Source organism: Podarcis vaucheri (genome assembly GCF_965113315.1).
Source record: "Podarcis vaucheri genome assembly, chromosome: 5".
NCBI classification, from domain to species: domain Eukaryota; kingdom Metazoa; phylum Chordata; class Lepidosauria; order Squamata; family Lacertidae; genus Podarcis; species Podarcis vaucheri.
The window spans coordinates 44,732,568-44,750,126 of record NC_138763.1 but is presented as its reverse complement, the minus strand read 5'-3'; the positions used below and the strand labels follow the sequence as shown (position 1 = coordinate 44,750,126).

The 17,559-nt window shown below is 46.1% G+C and overlaps 2 protein-coding genes across 8 annotated transcripts in view; one reads left to right on the top strand and one right to left on the bottom strand.

Annotated features, from left to right (window-relative positions):
* Window positions 1-8,138, bottom strand: part of ARMH3 (armadillo like helical domain containing 3) — a 126,774-nt gene extending 118,636 nt beyond the window's left edge. Inside the window, exons 1-3 of one of the 7 annotated variants that reach the window (XM_082223437.1) lie at window positions 7,989-8,138; window positions 4,164-4,224; window positions 350-461 (exon numbers count right to left, since the gene is read on the bottom strand). In XM_082223437.1, coding sequence (XP_082079563.1) covers window positions 350-451 — 102 coding nt within the window. In that variant the 5' untranslated portion in view covers window positions 452-461; window positions 4,164-4,224; window positions 7,989-8,138. Of the gene's footprint in view, window positions 1-349; window positions 462-4,111; window positions 4,965-6,911; window positions 6,931-7,258; window positions 7,313-7,988 lie in introns of those variants that run through there. The other 6 variants (XM_082223441.1, XM_082223436.1, XM_082223438.1 and 3 more) reach the window with 6 other exon arrangements.
* A 693-nt stretch (window positions 8,139-8,831) lies between these two features.
* Window positions 8,832-15,327, top strand: HPS6 (HPS6 biogenesis of lysosomal organelles complex 2 subunit 3). The gene has a single exon (XM_082223431.1). It carries the CDS (start codon window positions 10,137-10,139, stop codon window positions 12,582-12,584), a length of 2,448 nt encoding a protein of 815 aa, XP_082079557.1. The 5' UTR covers window positions 8,832-10,136; the 3' UTR covers window positions 12,585-15,327.
* The last annotated feature ends 2,232 nt before the right edge of the window (window positions 15,328-17,559 follow it).

Sequence of the window (17,559 nt, the reverse complement as noted above, 5' to 3'; positions counted from 1 at the left end):
ATGCAGAAATGGGCCCTGAGACACACCATATATTCTTCCGCAGTTTATCAATGGTAGAGCCTGCAGAGGTAATTCTAAATGAGGAAATCTCCTGCTGTATAGATATACTCGCCTCAAAGCAGCAAAGTAAAAGCATACCCAGAGGCAGGATTCACTGCATTCCCCTTCTCATTCTTAATACTAGATACTACTAATACTAAACTAAGAGAGGAAACCAGAGATAATGCAATAAGGCACAGCTCCAGTCCAACCTGCCTTACACTTCCCAATGGGACTACTTCAGCATAGTAAAATGTATCCTGCAGCTGAACAAAATGCCACAATGAGGAGAGCAAAGTCCAATCCTTACCGTAAAGATCTCATCATACATTAGCACAACCTTCTCTTTCAAGGGTTTCTTACTAGCTGAAGATTTCCGGAGCAATCCGCCTTTCTTCTCAGCTTGCGCCATGGCTTACAATCTATGGATAGAGAGACATGCCACATTTCAGAGAAGCTCTCTCAAGATTAATTTCCACAACATTCACACGTTTCCAGGTTATGCTCTGCTTTAAAAAAAATGTAGAGCTTACAAGGCACTTTATAGCTATTAACTACATTACAACCATCTTAATTTCCTCTGGGCTGCTTCACACATATTTTTTCTACATAGGAGAAAAATGTACAAAAAATAAGTTTAATAAAATGCAAGTGTACATTTGTCCAAATGTGCATAATACAAAATAGATTTGCACATGGTTTTTTATATGCAATGGTTTTCTTCTTATACCTGCTGCAGGAATCATTTCACATCAGGTATTCTGGACAGAAAGCGAAAGTGTGGAGCATGGAAGATTACAGATTCATTTAAAAAAGGTGAGGAACTGGAGAGAAAGTCTTGTCAAAAGTAATCCAACAAATATCTGGCTAAGCCAGAGTCCCAAACAGGAAACCCCAAGCAGGAAGCATAAATTTAGCACCTAAGAAAGTAGAAATTGGTCTACTGAGCACTATAGTTGTATCAGAAAGTCCTGCTAAATTAGGAATCCTGCAACACAACTTCACACCAATCTTATACACACAAAAATCTGTACCTGTTAATATAAAAATGCAGTGCACACAAGCCACAGATACACATTTAGAAATATATTATGTAGATACATGCTCCAGGCAATTAGCATTGACTGAAATTCTAAACATGTACAAATGATGATAAGCACACCTTTGTTTAACATAGGAATTGGCCCAAAGGAATACAGTGGTGCCCCGCAAGACGAATGCCTCGCAAGACAAAAAACTCGCTAGACGAAAGGGTTTTCCGTTTTTTAAGTCGTTCCGCAAGACGAATTTCCCTATGGGCTTGCTTCGTAAGACGAAACGTCTTGCGAGTTCTTGCAAGTTTGTTTCCTTTTTCTTAAAGCCGCTAAGCCGTTAATAGCCGCTAAGCCGTTAATAGCCGCTAAGCCGCTAATAGCCGCGCTTCGCAAGACGAAAAAACCGCAAGAGGAAGAGACTCGCTGAACGGATTAATTTCGTCTTGCGAGGCACCACTGTATTTTCTATTCAACAACTATTCTCTACCATTATTGAAAAGTTTGCTTTCCTCTTGTGAGCAAGAAGTCACAAAGAAAGTGTCACACTGCCCTACAATCCCATAGCCTACATACACTTTGCAAAAGTCTCCTTTCCTGGGGTAAACTACCAGCCCCCACCCCAATACTAGGATTACTGGATTTAAAGCAACTAGCATCTGTGCTGACATAGACTTATAGAGGTAAAGCAGAAGCTGGGGCATATGGCAGTTCCATTTAGGCACAATAAATAATGCACAGAGCAGCACAAACATGGTAGCACATCTGCAACGCCTAAAGAGCTCCTCATTTCAACTGCTTACAATAGAGAGAAAATACCACAACTTTCTCCTTCATGAGCATTTCCAGTGACTGACATATATTATCTTCGGCCTACCACACAGAGATTTATCCTCTGCAAACATCAGGCATATGAAGCAGGTCATATAGCAGGACATTTCTTCCACACATTTGTCTGGTCTAAAGGGGCAGGTGCAGAAACATTCACCATTGTTACCTTTGGAACACAATGCCAATCTCTAGCAGGTAGTGCAATGCACTACTGGCATCGCCTTCTTGTAATTTTCTGTGTTGTATTCAATTAACTTTTATTCCGAGTAGATGCATTGAAGTTAATGGACCTAAGTTAGCCATGGTCACTAATTTCAAGGGGTCTACTCTGAATACAAGTTGGTTGAATACAACCCAGAAAGTTGTAGGAAGGTGATACCAGTAGCACAACATTCTGTTTGTCAGACTCAAAGATTTTTGCAACAAAAATCATAAAGTCGGAGCAAGATCAATAGGACACACTTATGTCCATATACTGCGAGTAGTCTACCGGGAATACAACTAATCACACCATGTCACCACTACTAAAACAACAAGCCATACTTTCATGCGGTTAAAGAGCATCCTTGTACACCTAGTCAGAAGTAACAGATTTCAGTTCTTGTGTTGGGTGCCCAGGAAAGCAAAATATTCTACATCCCTTTGTAAAGTGAGAGCAAAGAAGCTACAGACAGGTAACACAATCATGCAGATAAGTTCACGCTTTCAACAAGGCTAGAACTGGGACACAGGCTGTCCTAAACTAGACAGAGTACACATGCATATGGGAAATTGCTAGAGGCAACAATTAAGACTGTCTCTTCTATCTTATAGCTGCCTACGTTAGAGAATCCAAAGTAACATGTGGAAAGCTGTTAACAAAAAGTACAATACCCTCTCATTCTAAAACTTCAAAGGCTTTTTTGGTCTCGTGATCTACAGAAATCACTGGCACAGACCTTCATTCTTCTTCAGTTTTAGAAAAGCAGCTGCTTATTTCAACAGAGCTATTACCATGTTTCCAAACAAACACAGCATCATAATTCTAGCAGACTGAAATGCATCCCCAAAGTCTTCAACATCTGAGGGTCCACCAAGGGGCTGAGCAAGAGAGATCAATAGGTGGAATTGGTTATAGCATTCCTCCAGCATCCCAATCCAGAGCAACTTTTTTAAAAGCTTGACCGGGTAGTATGCAATACCCAAGGGTGGGACAGGGCAGGGAAAATTATAGTCAGACAGATTCCGGTTTTCAAATAATGCCCTAAATGCTACCAACAAACAGGAGAAGGATATTGTTATGCACTGGTTGTGAACCTCTCTGACTTCTCTCTCTAGTCACCGTCGACAGCCAGAGGCCAGACCCAAAGTAATGTCTGCCACCACAGACTGAAACCCACTGAAGCAATGTCAGAGTACGCAGCTGCTGTGTTCCTGCATCACCACCCCTCTGCTTTCTCCAGCCCCTTCGGCCTGCTGTAACAGGCAGAGAAGAAAAGAGGCAACAGAGCAACAGGGCATGACACAGAGCAGCTACATACACAGCTGCTGCCAGATACATTAATTTCTCCTTATCTCATATTATGCAGAAAGACTAAAAAAGAAGAAGTGAGATTAAACATTGACTTTCACAGAGATTACATTAAAATCAGGAAATACTCTATGGCACCATACAATTATATGTTGAAAATGAGATATTTCTAGAAATAGAATTTTCTGTTCTAAACATAATATTTTACAGTGCAATGTTTCCCCATCATAACTTGCAGTCTCATCCAATGACTGAAGCTACGTAAGAAGAACTCTGCTGAGCTTATCTCGTCCACCATTCTGGTCTCACAGTAGCCTGCAACAGCACTCTCCCATTCCCGGAAAATGATATTCAGAGGCAAGCTCATTTCTTTCTACTGCCAGAGTTTAAAACTGATCTACAAGGGAACAAAATTAAGCCCACAATAACCTCAGAATGGCCTCAGTGCCTTTAAATTAAGCCTCTTGCGACCCCACATCCAGGAATACATTTGCACACCTAGAACTAATTGGAACTAAGGAAACCACGTGTGAGAGCAATACAGACGCCAACTGCCTCATATTAAGTTGTAAACACACTCCACAGCCAGTGGGGGGGGGGGGGTAACATTATTTTATTATCCTGAAACCTACAGCTGAAGTAATAAAGTAGCCAGTTTTGAATTTCAAACTTCTTATCCGGAGAAAGCAAAGCATCTGACTGAAGTTAGTTACAGGTGTGATACAAGTACCTTCCTTAGAATCAGCACTTACAATTTTGATCTTTTGTACAGCTCAGTGTCTAAGAAGTCCCCATGTGAAGCAGCTACTACTTCTGTAATACAAAGAGAAAGGTAGAAAAGAATACAATAAGATCAAGTTTGCAATGCAAGAACCCCTGCTGTCCTGCCATGTTCCGACTCTCAGGTTAAAACCTGCCTGACAATGACTTGATTCACTGCCCAGCAACTTTAGCTCACGTGTTTCAGATCCCTGCACCACAAAAACACCCAACCGACTGGTCTTACTAACACAGAGAGGGAAAATACAGAAGCAAAATGAGAAAGGAGAAGAATTAGAGAAGGAAAAATAAAATAGACACTGTTGGCATAACCAACCACAACTACTTCTAGAGAACGGCAGACAAACGGACGGTAACCCATTAAGGGTTAGACATATCTGCCACAAATATGAAGTTTTATTTATGATATTTAGAAGCATAATATAAGATGTCCCTCTACATCAGAGCCTCTGGACAGATAAAAGGATTCCCAAGAATCCACCCATTATAGCAGGGGTGGGAAGAGTGTAGACTGGAATCTACTGATAGATCTCTAGACCATTTGCAATAAATCAGCAAGCATTCTTGACTCCCAGTTGTTTAAAAATAGCAACAAGATGACTTTTCACACGTAAATTAGGCTGCAGAAATGAAGAACGCTAACCAGGAATGCACTTTTCTGTGAAAGGGTTGTGAGCTTAATTCAGTTATGGTACTGAAAACCAATTCCTGGGCTCAGAATTAACTCAGAGGCACCCTCTTCTTTAATTATAACTATATGTCTTTTGCTCCCCCCTGCTCTGGTTAATAGATCTTGGGACTCTAATAAAGAACAAAGTATATTTGCCAAGTCTGTAGTCTGTCCACTCTTTCCTGATAGAGCCAATTCTGCTTCATACTTGCAGCAAAAGTGTGTCAGGTACTTTCAGACCATTCTCCAGGCCAATCAATCTCAATTATAATAAACTAACCATCAACACTGGGACACAAACCTCTAATCAAATTTTGCTATTGGAATGTGAGCTGGTGGGCAATGTTACCTCTTGAACTAGAGACGTATGGGTCCAAATTCCTACTTAGGCATGAATGCAGATTGTCTTTTAAGTTAACTATACTCTTACAACTTCAGCTCCCTGTCATTATGTACAAATGTTAATTATTTAAACAAAGTTTCAATGAGAAGTTGTTACAGAAATAAAAACCATGAGGAAATCTTCTGATCTGTGTCAGAGCTACCACAAAATGTAAACCATGGAATCTGTTACCTTTGAATAAATGCTAATACACTTTCAAAGCACAGTGTTGGGATTATGTGAACAGATACTCATTATGATGGGATATAAGAGGTTGCATCAAGTGGAGGCACAAGATGATGATGAAATTACTAATAGTGAAATCAAGAGGGAAATGCCAAGAAAAGAAAAATCAAGTGGGGAGTGCCAGGAAAAGTAACAAGACCACAGAGAAATATGAGAGGAGAATCAGTTCATTCAATGGAACTCCAAGGGTTGCAGATATAAAACAATTTAAAAACTAAAAATGCCAATAATGGCAGAAAATTCTCAGTAACCACAGAATATTGTTGGGGGGGGCAGAAATGGTGTGTGTGTATAGAAAGGGAATGGCCTGCTGGAGGAGGGAAGCCATAGTTACCTAGCTGCAACCCCATGTGCATTTTCCCATTTCCCTTATGGCTGCTTTCATGCATAAAGACAAGGGTCATCATGAATACCACATCAACTGTGGTTTTAAGTTCTGCAGCTTCTCTTTTACTTTACTCTTTTACTCGTTTGCTTTATGAAATGGGGAAATGCATAATGTATTTTATAAGTCATTTGAAAAACATATACCTTGCTGTTAAGCAAGTGTTCACCATTTCAATTTTAGGTTCTCTCACTTGGTTATGTGTAACCCCCCAAAAAACTATAGACAGAAGAAATCAAAACACAGGTATATTTTAAAATGAATACAACTGGCACATGGAGATTGTAATACTTCTGAGAAGTTGTTTGATTTTATTAACTTGTGCAAGCACACTTGGAGCTGCTTCAGACATTACAAAATCCCAACATGGAGCTACTTCTGTGTGGGAATTAACGCATACATAGATCATCAAAGAAAGTGGACAACACATATGTATTGTAATGCATGTGTACACTTTCTTGTGCACGCAGCTGCTATAATCACTCAGCTTTCCTGTGAACACATAACAAAGTGCATACATGCACTGTGATGGTATAAGCTATAAACATAGGAGCCAACTCCTACGAACTGATTAACAGTCTTCACTGTACCCTGGAAGGCTAAGAAAAGAAGGGAATCCACCCTTGAAGAATATTAATTTAGTCATCTCCAACAGCTGGGAATCGACTCTGTATTACGTGATCTATGAAGAATGGACCCCATACAGAAACAAGATTTGGGGCAGGGAAGCCAATCTTTTATCAAAATATGTGGAAACAAGAGAAGAAAGAGCACACTGGTCCCAATTATGAGGGCAGGGAACCACGTGGAAGCTTAAGCGTGTGGGCAACAGCAGAACAAGACACTTCACCTGCCCCCAAATGAGAGCTCTTCCCTCTTCCATACTACTGCAACAGGGGTGCAGGAAGGGGAAAGCACTTAACAACAGAAAAGAGGAGTGGGGGGAGATGACTAGAGCAGGAAATGCATAAAACTGCCTCCTGAGCAGCGGCACCTACCTACTTCCTCCCGCCCCACCCTGCCCCACCCCAACTCACCTCCACTGTAAACGGGGCTCTCCTCTTCCCATCCCAGGTACGCCCCCCTATCCCACGTACACAGAAAAACAGGTGCGCTCAGGCCCCCTTCTCCCTAAACACGCCCCCAAGAGCGCCCCACAGGCAGCCTCCTCAAAAGTCCCCCTCTGCACCCCAACACGCCTCCCTCCCAGTCATGTTTTGCCACCCGACCCCAGGCAATGCCGCCAGGTCCTCTCCCACCGCCACCCCAACTTCGCACCCTGGCCGCTCCCTCCCTATCCTCAAAGGGCGCAGCCTAACTACACAGCGCGGGGCGCAACGGAGGCCGGACCCTAAAAAGAAGGGAGCGAAATAGCCCCCGTTACCTGAGCGGGGCGACCGCCTCTCGGCGCGCATGCGCCACCGAGTCAGACTTCGCCCCGCCCCCTCCCTACTACGCAGGCGCGCCGTCCTTTATCTGCCCGGTCCCACCTCCAACCACCTTGCGGAGGACGGCTTCTGCTGGGTACTAGTGCGAGTTGAGTGCGGATGAAAATCGAACGGCATAGCCGAGCCGGCCTTACACGGGCATATATGGGGGAAAGGAAACCTTCAGCAGAACTGGCTTCCCGCAGCCAGTTATTTTGTAATCTACCCCAGGATTAGAAAGTACGGAAGCAGATGTAATTTTCACAGCCCGATCCACTGTATTTACATCCTACACGCTTTTTTACCTGGGGGAAGCTCTGTTAAACATATTGCGGCTTACTCCAGAGTCAAAGAATCGTACTACAGGGCTGCAGTATCCTGCGTACGGGGATCTTAAACCCTTCTTATGGAAAACTCATGTACTAGTGAAAGGATCCACATAATCTGCCTCCAAGATCCCTAATCAGTTGATCCCCGTTCCTAAGACCTTGAAGTAGCCTGTGTAAAAGAAGCAGTTACCACCACGAGGCAGGAGGGATCCTCCATGTGCTTTTACACACTCACACAGCATAAGCGTGAAGAAACCCTAGCTGCAAATTAATCCATGCAATTAAATCAGATCAAATCAATCAGCTAGTTTGTCGTCCTGTAAATGTGAGCTCTTCATGTACTGCTGCGCATACACACTGTTAGATAAGAACAAACTGTTGACGTTTGGTCCGCTCGCTTGTAGTCAGCAGATTTGCACAAATTTGCCACAGGAGGCTGTTCCTGCTCTGCAGATAGTCTGGGCGTGTTTGTCATTCCAGACTTTTTCCTGCCTCTGCTTGTTTGCTTCTGAAGAAGAAATAAATACAAAGACGGGAAATGTGCCCCACTCTTGGCAAAGCAAGAAACCTCGTCTGAGAAGCGTTGCTGCCTGCACACACATTTGTATAGTTCAGACACACCATCCTTAAGAACATAAGAACAGCCTGCTGGATCAGGCCAATAGCTGATCTAGTCCAGCATCCTGTTTTCATAGTGGCCAACTTGATGCCTATGGCAAGCCACCAAGCTGGGCCCAATCCTTCCTATTCCCCACTACTCCTATGCAGGTAAAACTAAGGTTGCAGGAGTACAATACAGTAGTACCTCGGGTTACATACGCTTCAGGTTACAGACTCTGCTAACCCAGAAAAAGTGCTTCAGGTTAAGAACTTTGCTTCAGGATGAGAACAGAAATCGTGCTCTGGCGGCAGCAGGAGATCCCATTAACCAAAGTGGTGCTTCAGGTTAAGAACAGTTTCAGGTTAAGTATGGACCTTCGGAACGAATTAAGTACTTAACCTGAGGTACCACTGTATTCTCTGAGGCAAGACAGATATGCACCCCAATCCTATGCACCTCTACTCAAGCATAAGTTCTACAGTGGTACTAGAAAGGGTGCACAGGACTGAACCCCTTTTTGAAGTAAACTTTGGTGGGGGTTTTATAAATGAGTTTAAGAAAGCAGCCTGATCCTATTGGAAGAAAATTCAGTTTATTTCAGTAGGGCTTATTCTCGAGGCTAGGAAGCTGCTTTTTGTGTACTTCAGGCCATGAACGTAATTGTTTGTGGACTGCACACCATGTTACTACAAGTTTAGGCTGCCATCTTTACCCTAAGGCCGCTTTCCTGTGAGGCCCACTCAAGCAGGGGGACTATGACTGCACTGTTCAATAAAGCCAATGACTGGTCTCCTGTCGGAAAACCCCAACGAAGCGTTCTGCTGCTTTCAACAATCCTATGTTAACACAGTGCTAAAAACCACTGGCTTGTGATTTACTTCCACGGTAAATTGCAGTGTTATACGAAGTAAACGCCGCTGAGCACCATGGGACTTACACTGGAGTAAACATGCATTGCAGGTAATGCAAAGCGGGTAATTTTGAGGGGCCAAAGGCCTGCTGAGTCCTCTCACCCTTCGTAGTAAATACTCTGGGACCTGCCTCTAAAACTTAAACCGCTTAGAGATTCCGTAGAAATATGAAGCGCTATACAAGTGAAAACTATTGATGATAATGACGTGTCTCTTTAACGCAGGGCGGAGCTGTAAAGCAGACCCGTCAGGGCTCCTGCTCTCCTCTGCCTGCTTCTGCACTCCGGAGCCGCAGCTCAGTCGGGGCGGTGAGATTTTTAACCTCATCGGGCAGGGACGGAAGTAAGAGAGCCGGAGGCAGCTCGGGCTCTGCCGCCGAGGCCCGGCCGCGGAAGCGACTGCGCCCGGAAACGAGAGGCCTCGTGATTGCAGTAATTGTGCGGGGCGCTGTTGCTTTCGGACCTGGACGGGGAGAGGCGCCGAGGTTCTCGCTGCCCGCGCGCCCAGAGCTTCGCTGGAGAAACGCCCGGGTCGACCTGCCTGCACTCGGCGCGGCGCTCGGCCTCCTTGGGGCGGACCCCGGGGCGCCTAACGGAGAGCCGCTGTCAACTCTCGAGAGCGCGCGAAGAAGGGAGGAAAAGGGGAAGAAGCGAGGCAGCGGGAGGAGGACGAGGGGCGGAGCCCGGGAGTGCCAGGACCTGACCGCTGCGGAGGAGCAGGGCGCGCAGGAGCTGGCGGACTAGAGTTAAGGGGACTCGGGAGGCGCCAGAGGCAAGCAGCGGGGCCCTCCTCGAGGACGTGGAAGTGCCCGGCGAGAGCAAGAAGGGCGTCGAGGGGGGATATAGTGGCGCCAGAGTCGGCGGGGAGACCGGGCGAGGCTCCCGGCTCGAAGAGGCAGGGCGCGTTGGTGAGGCGCCGCCAGCTTCGCCCCGCCGCGGCTCGTCCCGCTGAGCTCCTTCCCCATGTGGTCGGCAGCCGCGGCGGACGCCCCGAGATGAAGCTGCGGCAGGTCTCGGACTGGAGCGACTTTGTCCGCGGCCGCTGCCTGCGAGAGCTGCTGGAGCAGGGCCGCCCGGGCGAGGCTCCCAGCCGCCTCTTAGCCAGCCCGGACAGGCAGCATCTGCTTCTGTTGTGGAACCAGCCGGCCTCGCAGGCTCGGGTTGTGGCCTTCCAGCGCCTGGGCGCCGACGGGGCTGACCTGGAGAGGAGTTGGCAGCCTCCTCAGCCGCCCGTGGTGGGGCTGCTTTTCCTGGAAAGCCCCGGGACAGCTGTCTCTTGGGTGCTGACGATCATCTGGGAGCACGGCAAGACTGAACTCTGGCGATTTGTGCCCGCAGTGGGGTGGCACTTGCTGCAGAGCCTGGAGCTGTGCCATGGAGCTCGTGCCCGGGTTGTCTCCATCTGCAGCTGGGGGGCCCAGCTGGTGTGGTGTGAGGAGAGGCCCCCCTTGGACGCCCAGCTGACGCCCGAGAGGAGAGCCTTCAGGTACTGCATTTGCACTAGACGCCTTCAGATCGGGGAGCAGGGAGCCCAGCTGAGCCCCTTAAGGATTGTCTTGCACAACAGCCCTGTGTACCGAGTGCTCGCCTCACCCTCTGGTGTTTTCCTGCTGCCCACTCCAGCCACCTTCCAGGGCGTAGCCAAGTTTGTCCTCATCTGGCGTCCCGAAAATGCTGACATCATCATTGCTGCTCCATCCAAAGGCTGCATTTGTTCTAAGGCTTTGCTTCCAGGCAGTGAAGTGGACTTCAAGAAGCTGCTCTTGGGCTGTGTGGGACTCTTGGCAAACATGGACCCTTTGTTTATCCATAGCTGTGCGCTCTCTGGTCGCAGGGGGCTCCTCCTGGTTAGCACGGCAGGAGCTGTGGAGCTGGTGCAGCCCGACGGAGTGTGGAGACCCATCTTTGACTTTGGGGGAAGTGCCTTTGCCCCAGGGGAGCAGGTCCAGCTGAAGGTTTTTGGGGACACCCTTGCCTGCTTCTTTGGAGGGGCTCTTTATCTTGTGGACTTGGGCAGCAGGCAGTTGATAGAAAAGAAAGTCCTGAGCACGGAGGAAGTTCTTTTTTTGGACTTCCATGCCGAGGAGGAGGAAGTGCAGCTCCTGGGTCCAAATGGCATCTACAGCCTTGACTTCTCTGGTACCGACAGAGAAGAGCCCACCCTGGTGGAGATGGTTTTTGAAGAGGCCTGCAAATACTATCAGCGGCGGAGCCTCAGCAGCTCTCAGCTCACCGTAGAGAAACTGAAAAAGGGAGACATGTTCCAGGCTCCCATTGCACTCTCCTCCATCCTGTGCTATAGCCTTGCTTCCAAGGATAAACGTCCCAGGGCCCTCCCAGAGCCTTACGCCAAACTGCTGGGCACAATGCAGCTGGAACTGCAGAGCTACCAAAAGCTGGAATTCCTTAAATTGTGTGTGGTTGGGGCCTCGGAAAGTGAGGTGGAGAGCTATGGTGAGGCGCTGGTGGAGCAGGAGCTCGGTCGTCTTCTACACTTGGACTTGAACAAGGAGAACCTGGCCTACCTGAATGCCATCTTCAGTTCCTTCCCTGGGGCCTCTTGGAAGGCCATCCAAAACCACCTGCAGCTGCAACAGAATGGGGATGGAGTACTGGTAGCCAGAGCTACTCCAGATGTGTGGAAGAAAATCCTGGGGGGATCAGTGCCCGGCCTCAGCAAGCAAGAGGAGGGGCCTCTAAATGGGATGGTTCCACTTTTTGAACTCATCTGTCTCTTGCTGCACCAGTTCAAGCCTAAGTGGCTGCCTCAGTTTGTGGGGCTGTCCCAAGAGTACCTGGGTGCCTCTTGGACTTACGGCAACAAGGAGGGCCCCGAGGGTGCTGTTCCCCTATACAAAAGGGCACTGGCTGTGCTGCCAAGGAGGAGCAGAGGCTCTCTGGCAGATGGGGAAATGGAGATTGAGCTCCTGCTCTGCAGCCAGCGGCCCAAAGCCATCCTGCAGGCCATGGACCTCCTTATCCAGCATAGGAGATGGCAGCGTGTGATGGAGGCTGCAGAAAAGTTCTCCATGCTAAGCCCTTTGCTGAACAAAGAGATCTTCACCATCCTTTTGAGAGAGTGCTCCCAGCATAGGGACCTGGACCCTTACTTGGACAAGCTGTGGGAACTCTGCCCTACAAATCTGAGCGCTTCTGACATCCTGAGCGTTCTTCAGCAATACTTACCCCCAACAGAACTTGATCCTCCTCCCTTTCTCCCAGGTGGGTCATCCCAGCTGACTGTTGGCCTGCTGAAGCCCCTGTTGCACAGACTTGCCCAGGGCCCACCTGGCCAGGATGAAATCTATGCTGTCTTACAGAGTCCAACTTTCCCACCACCAACCCCACCCAGGCAAAAGAAAGATACCCCAAAGGCAGCTGCCCAGGAGGAGTTAACCCCCTTTCAGAACCACACACACCACTCACTGCGTGAGGTGGTATGAAGCTTAGAGGTGGGAACAGGCAAAAGGGCCTGGTGGGGTCAGGAGCCTTCAGCCTGTGTATCCACTTAGGCCCTGCATCAGCAAGCTGCCTCTGCCAAAGTGGGAGGTAAATCCCAAAGTTTATTGCATTGCCAATGGGTTTTTTGGAAGAGTGCAGAGCTTGTAGCAAGGGTTGGGTGTTTCTGGTGCCTTAAACAAGAGCAGAGAAAGTCACATAGGAGCTAAACTATTGAGCTCACACAGTTGAGACTAGCTGAAGAACTGCTGCTGGTGTGTTCCCTTCCATTTGTGAATGATGCTGGTGGGCTTGGGTTTTGTTAAACCTCCTCTGCCTTTTGGTAAAATGCTAGTCTACATGCATCTGACGGATTTGCATGCGAGCTTAGTGTCACTGGGGAGTTGCCTTGCTTTGACTACCTTAAGGATGCGCATCTTGAACTTCCATCAATATGCTTTAGTAGCTACCTTTTAAAGTGCAGGGATTGCTCCTGGAAATATGCCATCCTGTATGTTGCCAAGTTTCACTGACCAGTATTACTTCCCCCTGAGACCAGCATTTTGGAAAGTCCCTGACGGAAAGCATGTCCTCTGTCTGCTTCTCTGGCTGATAATCCACAGCTCACTCCTCTGATGTGTTTAAATATGCATTATTTACCTGCAACTGGGGAAGCCCCTCTGCAAATGTGTGTGCACACCTTTGTCCCCTAGAGTGGTTTTATCTTTTGCTTTTTATAAAAAAAGAAAAGTGGAGGTTGTCAATAGAAGGAGCTCTGCAGTTCCCAGGGGTAGGGCATGTCCTGTACACTTGCAGAGTAGTGTAACCCTTGCCTCATGTTTGGGACCCCACGCTGTCTGTAGGCTTAAATCAAATATATCTCTATTATAGAGGAAGAATAATGGGGACTTGGAGCAAGACAGTAATGCTTGTTAGTGTCTTGCATTTCCTTCATTCTGCCTAAGAATAACTGCCATTGGGAATGAGGAATATTCTCACCTAATGAGACTTTCATCACTGAAGCCGCCTTACATAGATGGGGCAGGAAGAGTAAATTTTAACATTTCCAGACAGGAGTGGGTTTTTCTTTTTGCAGGTGGGAGAAAACATTTTAAACCTTATGAAATTGCTGAAATCACTTTTTTTTTAATTGCAAAGGTTCCCCAATATAGTACAAAGGAGAGAGGTGGCTTATTGAGTGTAAGCAGCAAGTCACCATGCAGTTCAATTTTCAAACTCAATGGATGGGTTTGCCAGCCAAAAATGGGGTGTGGAAGGCTTTATTACTCACAGTGTTGTCTGGATTCTTTACGCCTGTTGAATTGGGTGGGTAATTTTCTGTAGGCTTATGACCCTTTGTAAGACAGGACCCTGCCCTGAGACTGAGCTGCCTGGATTCCAAGCAGATCACATGTATTCTGCCTCAGCCCAAGCCTGATGCTGCAGCAGCGCCTTAGCAATCTGGATTTTTCCTGTGCAGAGCAAATACGTCTTTTTGGTGCTGCAGATTAGCCTTTCCTGGGCTGGGGAAATGGATAAGTAGCAGAACACAAGGGCAGCTTTGGATCTTGCCCCCTTCTGTCAGAGAATGAGGAAAGCCATACCAATACTGACCAGTGACCAGTTTGTCAATACTTGACATGCAGAGGTATAATTGTGTTACTGGGAGTTGCCTTCCAAAACCAGCACAAATGGAGGACTTGTTCCAAACCTACTTAATCCACATCAGCAATACTGTTTACAAGTTTTTTTCAGGCTTTCAGGGAACCCATAATACGCTTCCTCAGCCTGGAGCCTTTTTAAATATATATATATAAAGATAAGACGAGAGTAAATCACCTTGTCCTTCATACCTGAAAACTTAAGAGGAATGTGTGGGTTCTTGTAAAGAGGAGTGGGCTTTCTTTTCCCAAGCACTGCACAAACCTCCTCCTCTCTGCAAAACCTAAAAAAAAATTTTTTTAAAGGTTTTGACAGTGCTGGGATTCACAAGCTTCCCTTTGATGGCCCAGTGGGGCCTCTTAGGCAGAGGATTAAGAGAAACTGCCCGCATAATGGTCCTTGTATGGTGTGTTTGCCCTGCCCATCCTGAGTAACTTGGCAGAAACAATTTTTATGCTAATCTTGGCAAGTTTATTCTGTTTTTAATGAGATTCTTGTTTTTGAATCCTGTGTGCTGTATGCAGTATTAAAAGGTAAACAACCTTGAAGAGGACTCATCTGTGGCTGTGAAGTACCTGGCATATGTATTGTTGGGCACCCAGCTGTGTGTGCCTTTTCTGTTGATTCAGGCTCGGCCTCACTTGTTAATGGGGAACAATCCCAGCAGATAAATTGCAGCCTGACCCAGAAAAAGTCCCTCCACTAAAAAGCAAACCATTGCTGGGAAGGAAAGCTGCAGCGGGCAGGCTGTTCTGCTAGCAATCAATGCACCTTTTGTCTGCTTATTCATAGCACAAGAGCTGTGCTGGCAGCTGCCCAGCTTCTTCTGTGAAAGCAGTTATGGGGGTCATAGTCTACCTTTTAGATTCCCTCACAGTTGCCTCCAACAAAGGAGAGGTTAAAAGTGTCCCTTCAAGTGAAGGGGGGAGATGTAAAGAGATTTGACAAGAGCTACACAAGTGCAGGAGGGAAGGGAGAAGCAATAGGTAAATGGTTGCAAACCAGCTTGAAATAGGATTTCATTTTATAACAAGAGGGGAGTAGCATGTGATGTCTCTTTATACATAAAGAACAAGCAGCCTCCTTGGTCTGGATTTTTTCTTTATTTTATAAGCAGCAGCATGTAATACTGATTATTATGCTTCCAGGGGTGCCTTTTCCTAAAGGATGTCCTGGCTTTGTATCTATTCCTTTGATGGAAACCAGAATACAATGGATTGGGGTGGTGGTATTCCACTACTGAAAGAGCCCTAGCCAATCCAGTGCAATAGAATCCCAAGATTATATTTAATAGCAGTGTTTGCAGGAGTTACCTATTAGAAGACCTCGTAGTTATTTGCTCTCCTCTCTACACACTCTTTGTATTTGTAAAGATCCAATGACAGACTTCAGCTTCCTGACCGTCTCATACTGTACTTGGCAGCGGCAGCTACTAGCTCATTTTAAGAGAGTCACAAAATAGGCAGGGCAGTATTCAACAAAGTTGAGTAGGCCCATTGAAATTTCTGGCTTACTCATGTTCATCAATTTCTGAGTAAAGTTCAGTTGAATACCACTCTTGGATCACTTCCAGTCAGTGGGCACAGGAGGAGCAACTTCCAGTCCAACAAGGCAGCACTAGATTTTGTGACCCTTATTTCTCACGGAGCCGTTTCTCTACAGTAGTTCTTCCACCACTTTAATTTTCCAATACTTTAGCCCTGGCTTATACCTTATAAAAAGTAATGGAAAGTCTGAATGCGCGGAAGTGATATAAAAAGACAAATGGATCATCCAATAATTATAGAAAATGCTAGAAGAGCGCTTTTACTCACACAGAGAACTGTAGTATCACACATACTTTGGGTATGGGTGGGTTGTGGCATTTAATTCAAGCGGCTTATTACTACAGCAAGATCAAGGGAGGAAAAGTGGGGGTAGATACTTCACTCCAGATTGCTAATCACTTCCCACTTCTGATCCTGTGGCTTTACAGCATGATTCCTGGATTATCTAGTACCACTCAAACAGACTTTCGTTTTCATTTTCATTTGAAATCTTGTAGAGCTTGGCAATTGGAAGTGCCACTGTTTTTGCACTTTGGAAATGCCACAGAGAATCGGTATGGTAGATATTTCCCATCCTGCACATAATAATATAGAATTACTTCCCACTAAGGTTAACTATACCTTCTTGTGAGTTTTCATATGTTCTCTGCTTTGCCATGCTAGTGAGCACAGTTAGGGATACTTTGCAGACTGTGATGTTGCAGTGATAAATGCTTCCCGTTTCTTATGGCATACTTGTTCCTTGTGTTTTACATGACTGCAGCATATGTATGGGAATCTTTTGCTCTCCAGGCCAGATGTTCCCCACCTGCTTCAGCATATCTTTCTAACCATCTTAAGTCTTGATTGTGACTCCTGGGCACCTCTTCTCCCTACACAACACTTACCAGGAATTTGCACACTTACAAATCAGTACACAAATGTCAGCCCTCGAGCTGTATGGCTGCTACACAGTAGTGTACCCTCCTCTCTCTCTCTCATTTATTTTTTATTTAAAAAATTTGTCCAGCTAGGCTTTTCTTACACTTCAGAATTCACCTACCACATTTTCTGAGAGGGTTGTAAAACATTTCAGGAAGTAAGTTCTGTTGCAATGTAGTCTTTTCCCCAGATGGTTAAAAATATCCTGCTGAACATCTGTGCTGGTATATCTTGATCCAGCAGTAATAGCATAATACCTCGCCCCTTGGTATTGGAATTAAAGGATAGCACTGATGAATTGGGAACCGCCACCCCAGTTTGTTTTTAAGGTAGATGAAGACCCATATGAGAGGTTATAAAAGACTCAAAACTGAAATGGATACTAAATAGAATGGTGTTGGAAGGGTTATAGCATTTTGGTGGTACAGGGCAGTACTAAAGAATAGGTGTTGTTTAGGGAGGGTACAGCTGCCAATAAGAAGCTGGCTTTTATTAGCTTTAATAGGGCTTTGAAACCTCCCTCACTGATCAATTATAGTGGGCATACAGTGCCTCCTACAGTTTACAAAATGACATTTGGACTATCTGCTCTTCTCAGTGATGCTGTAGGAAATAGCCACTATATGCCTGATGTGACCTCATAACCACATCGTTCTTAATAGCAAGTATAGCCAGTGATATGCTAGCAATTCGGAGGAGATTTCATTTTCCTAGCAACAAAAATGCTGCAGACTCCCTATAACACACATACTGAAAAGGCAGCTGGATCTCATACAGTAATTCTGTACCAATCTTTAAAAATACTGAATAAAAATGCATCATCAGGAAAAGAACTCTTCTCATTAACTAG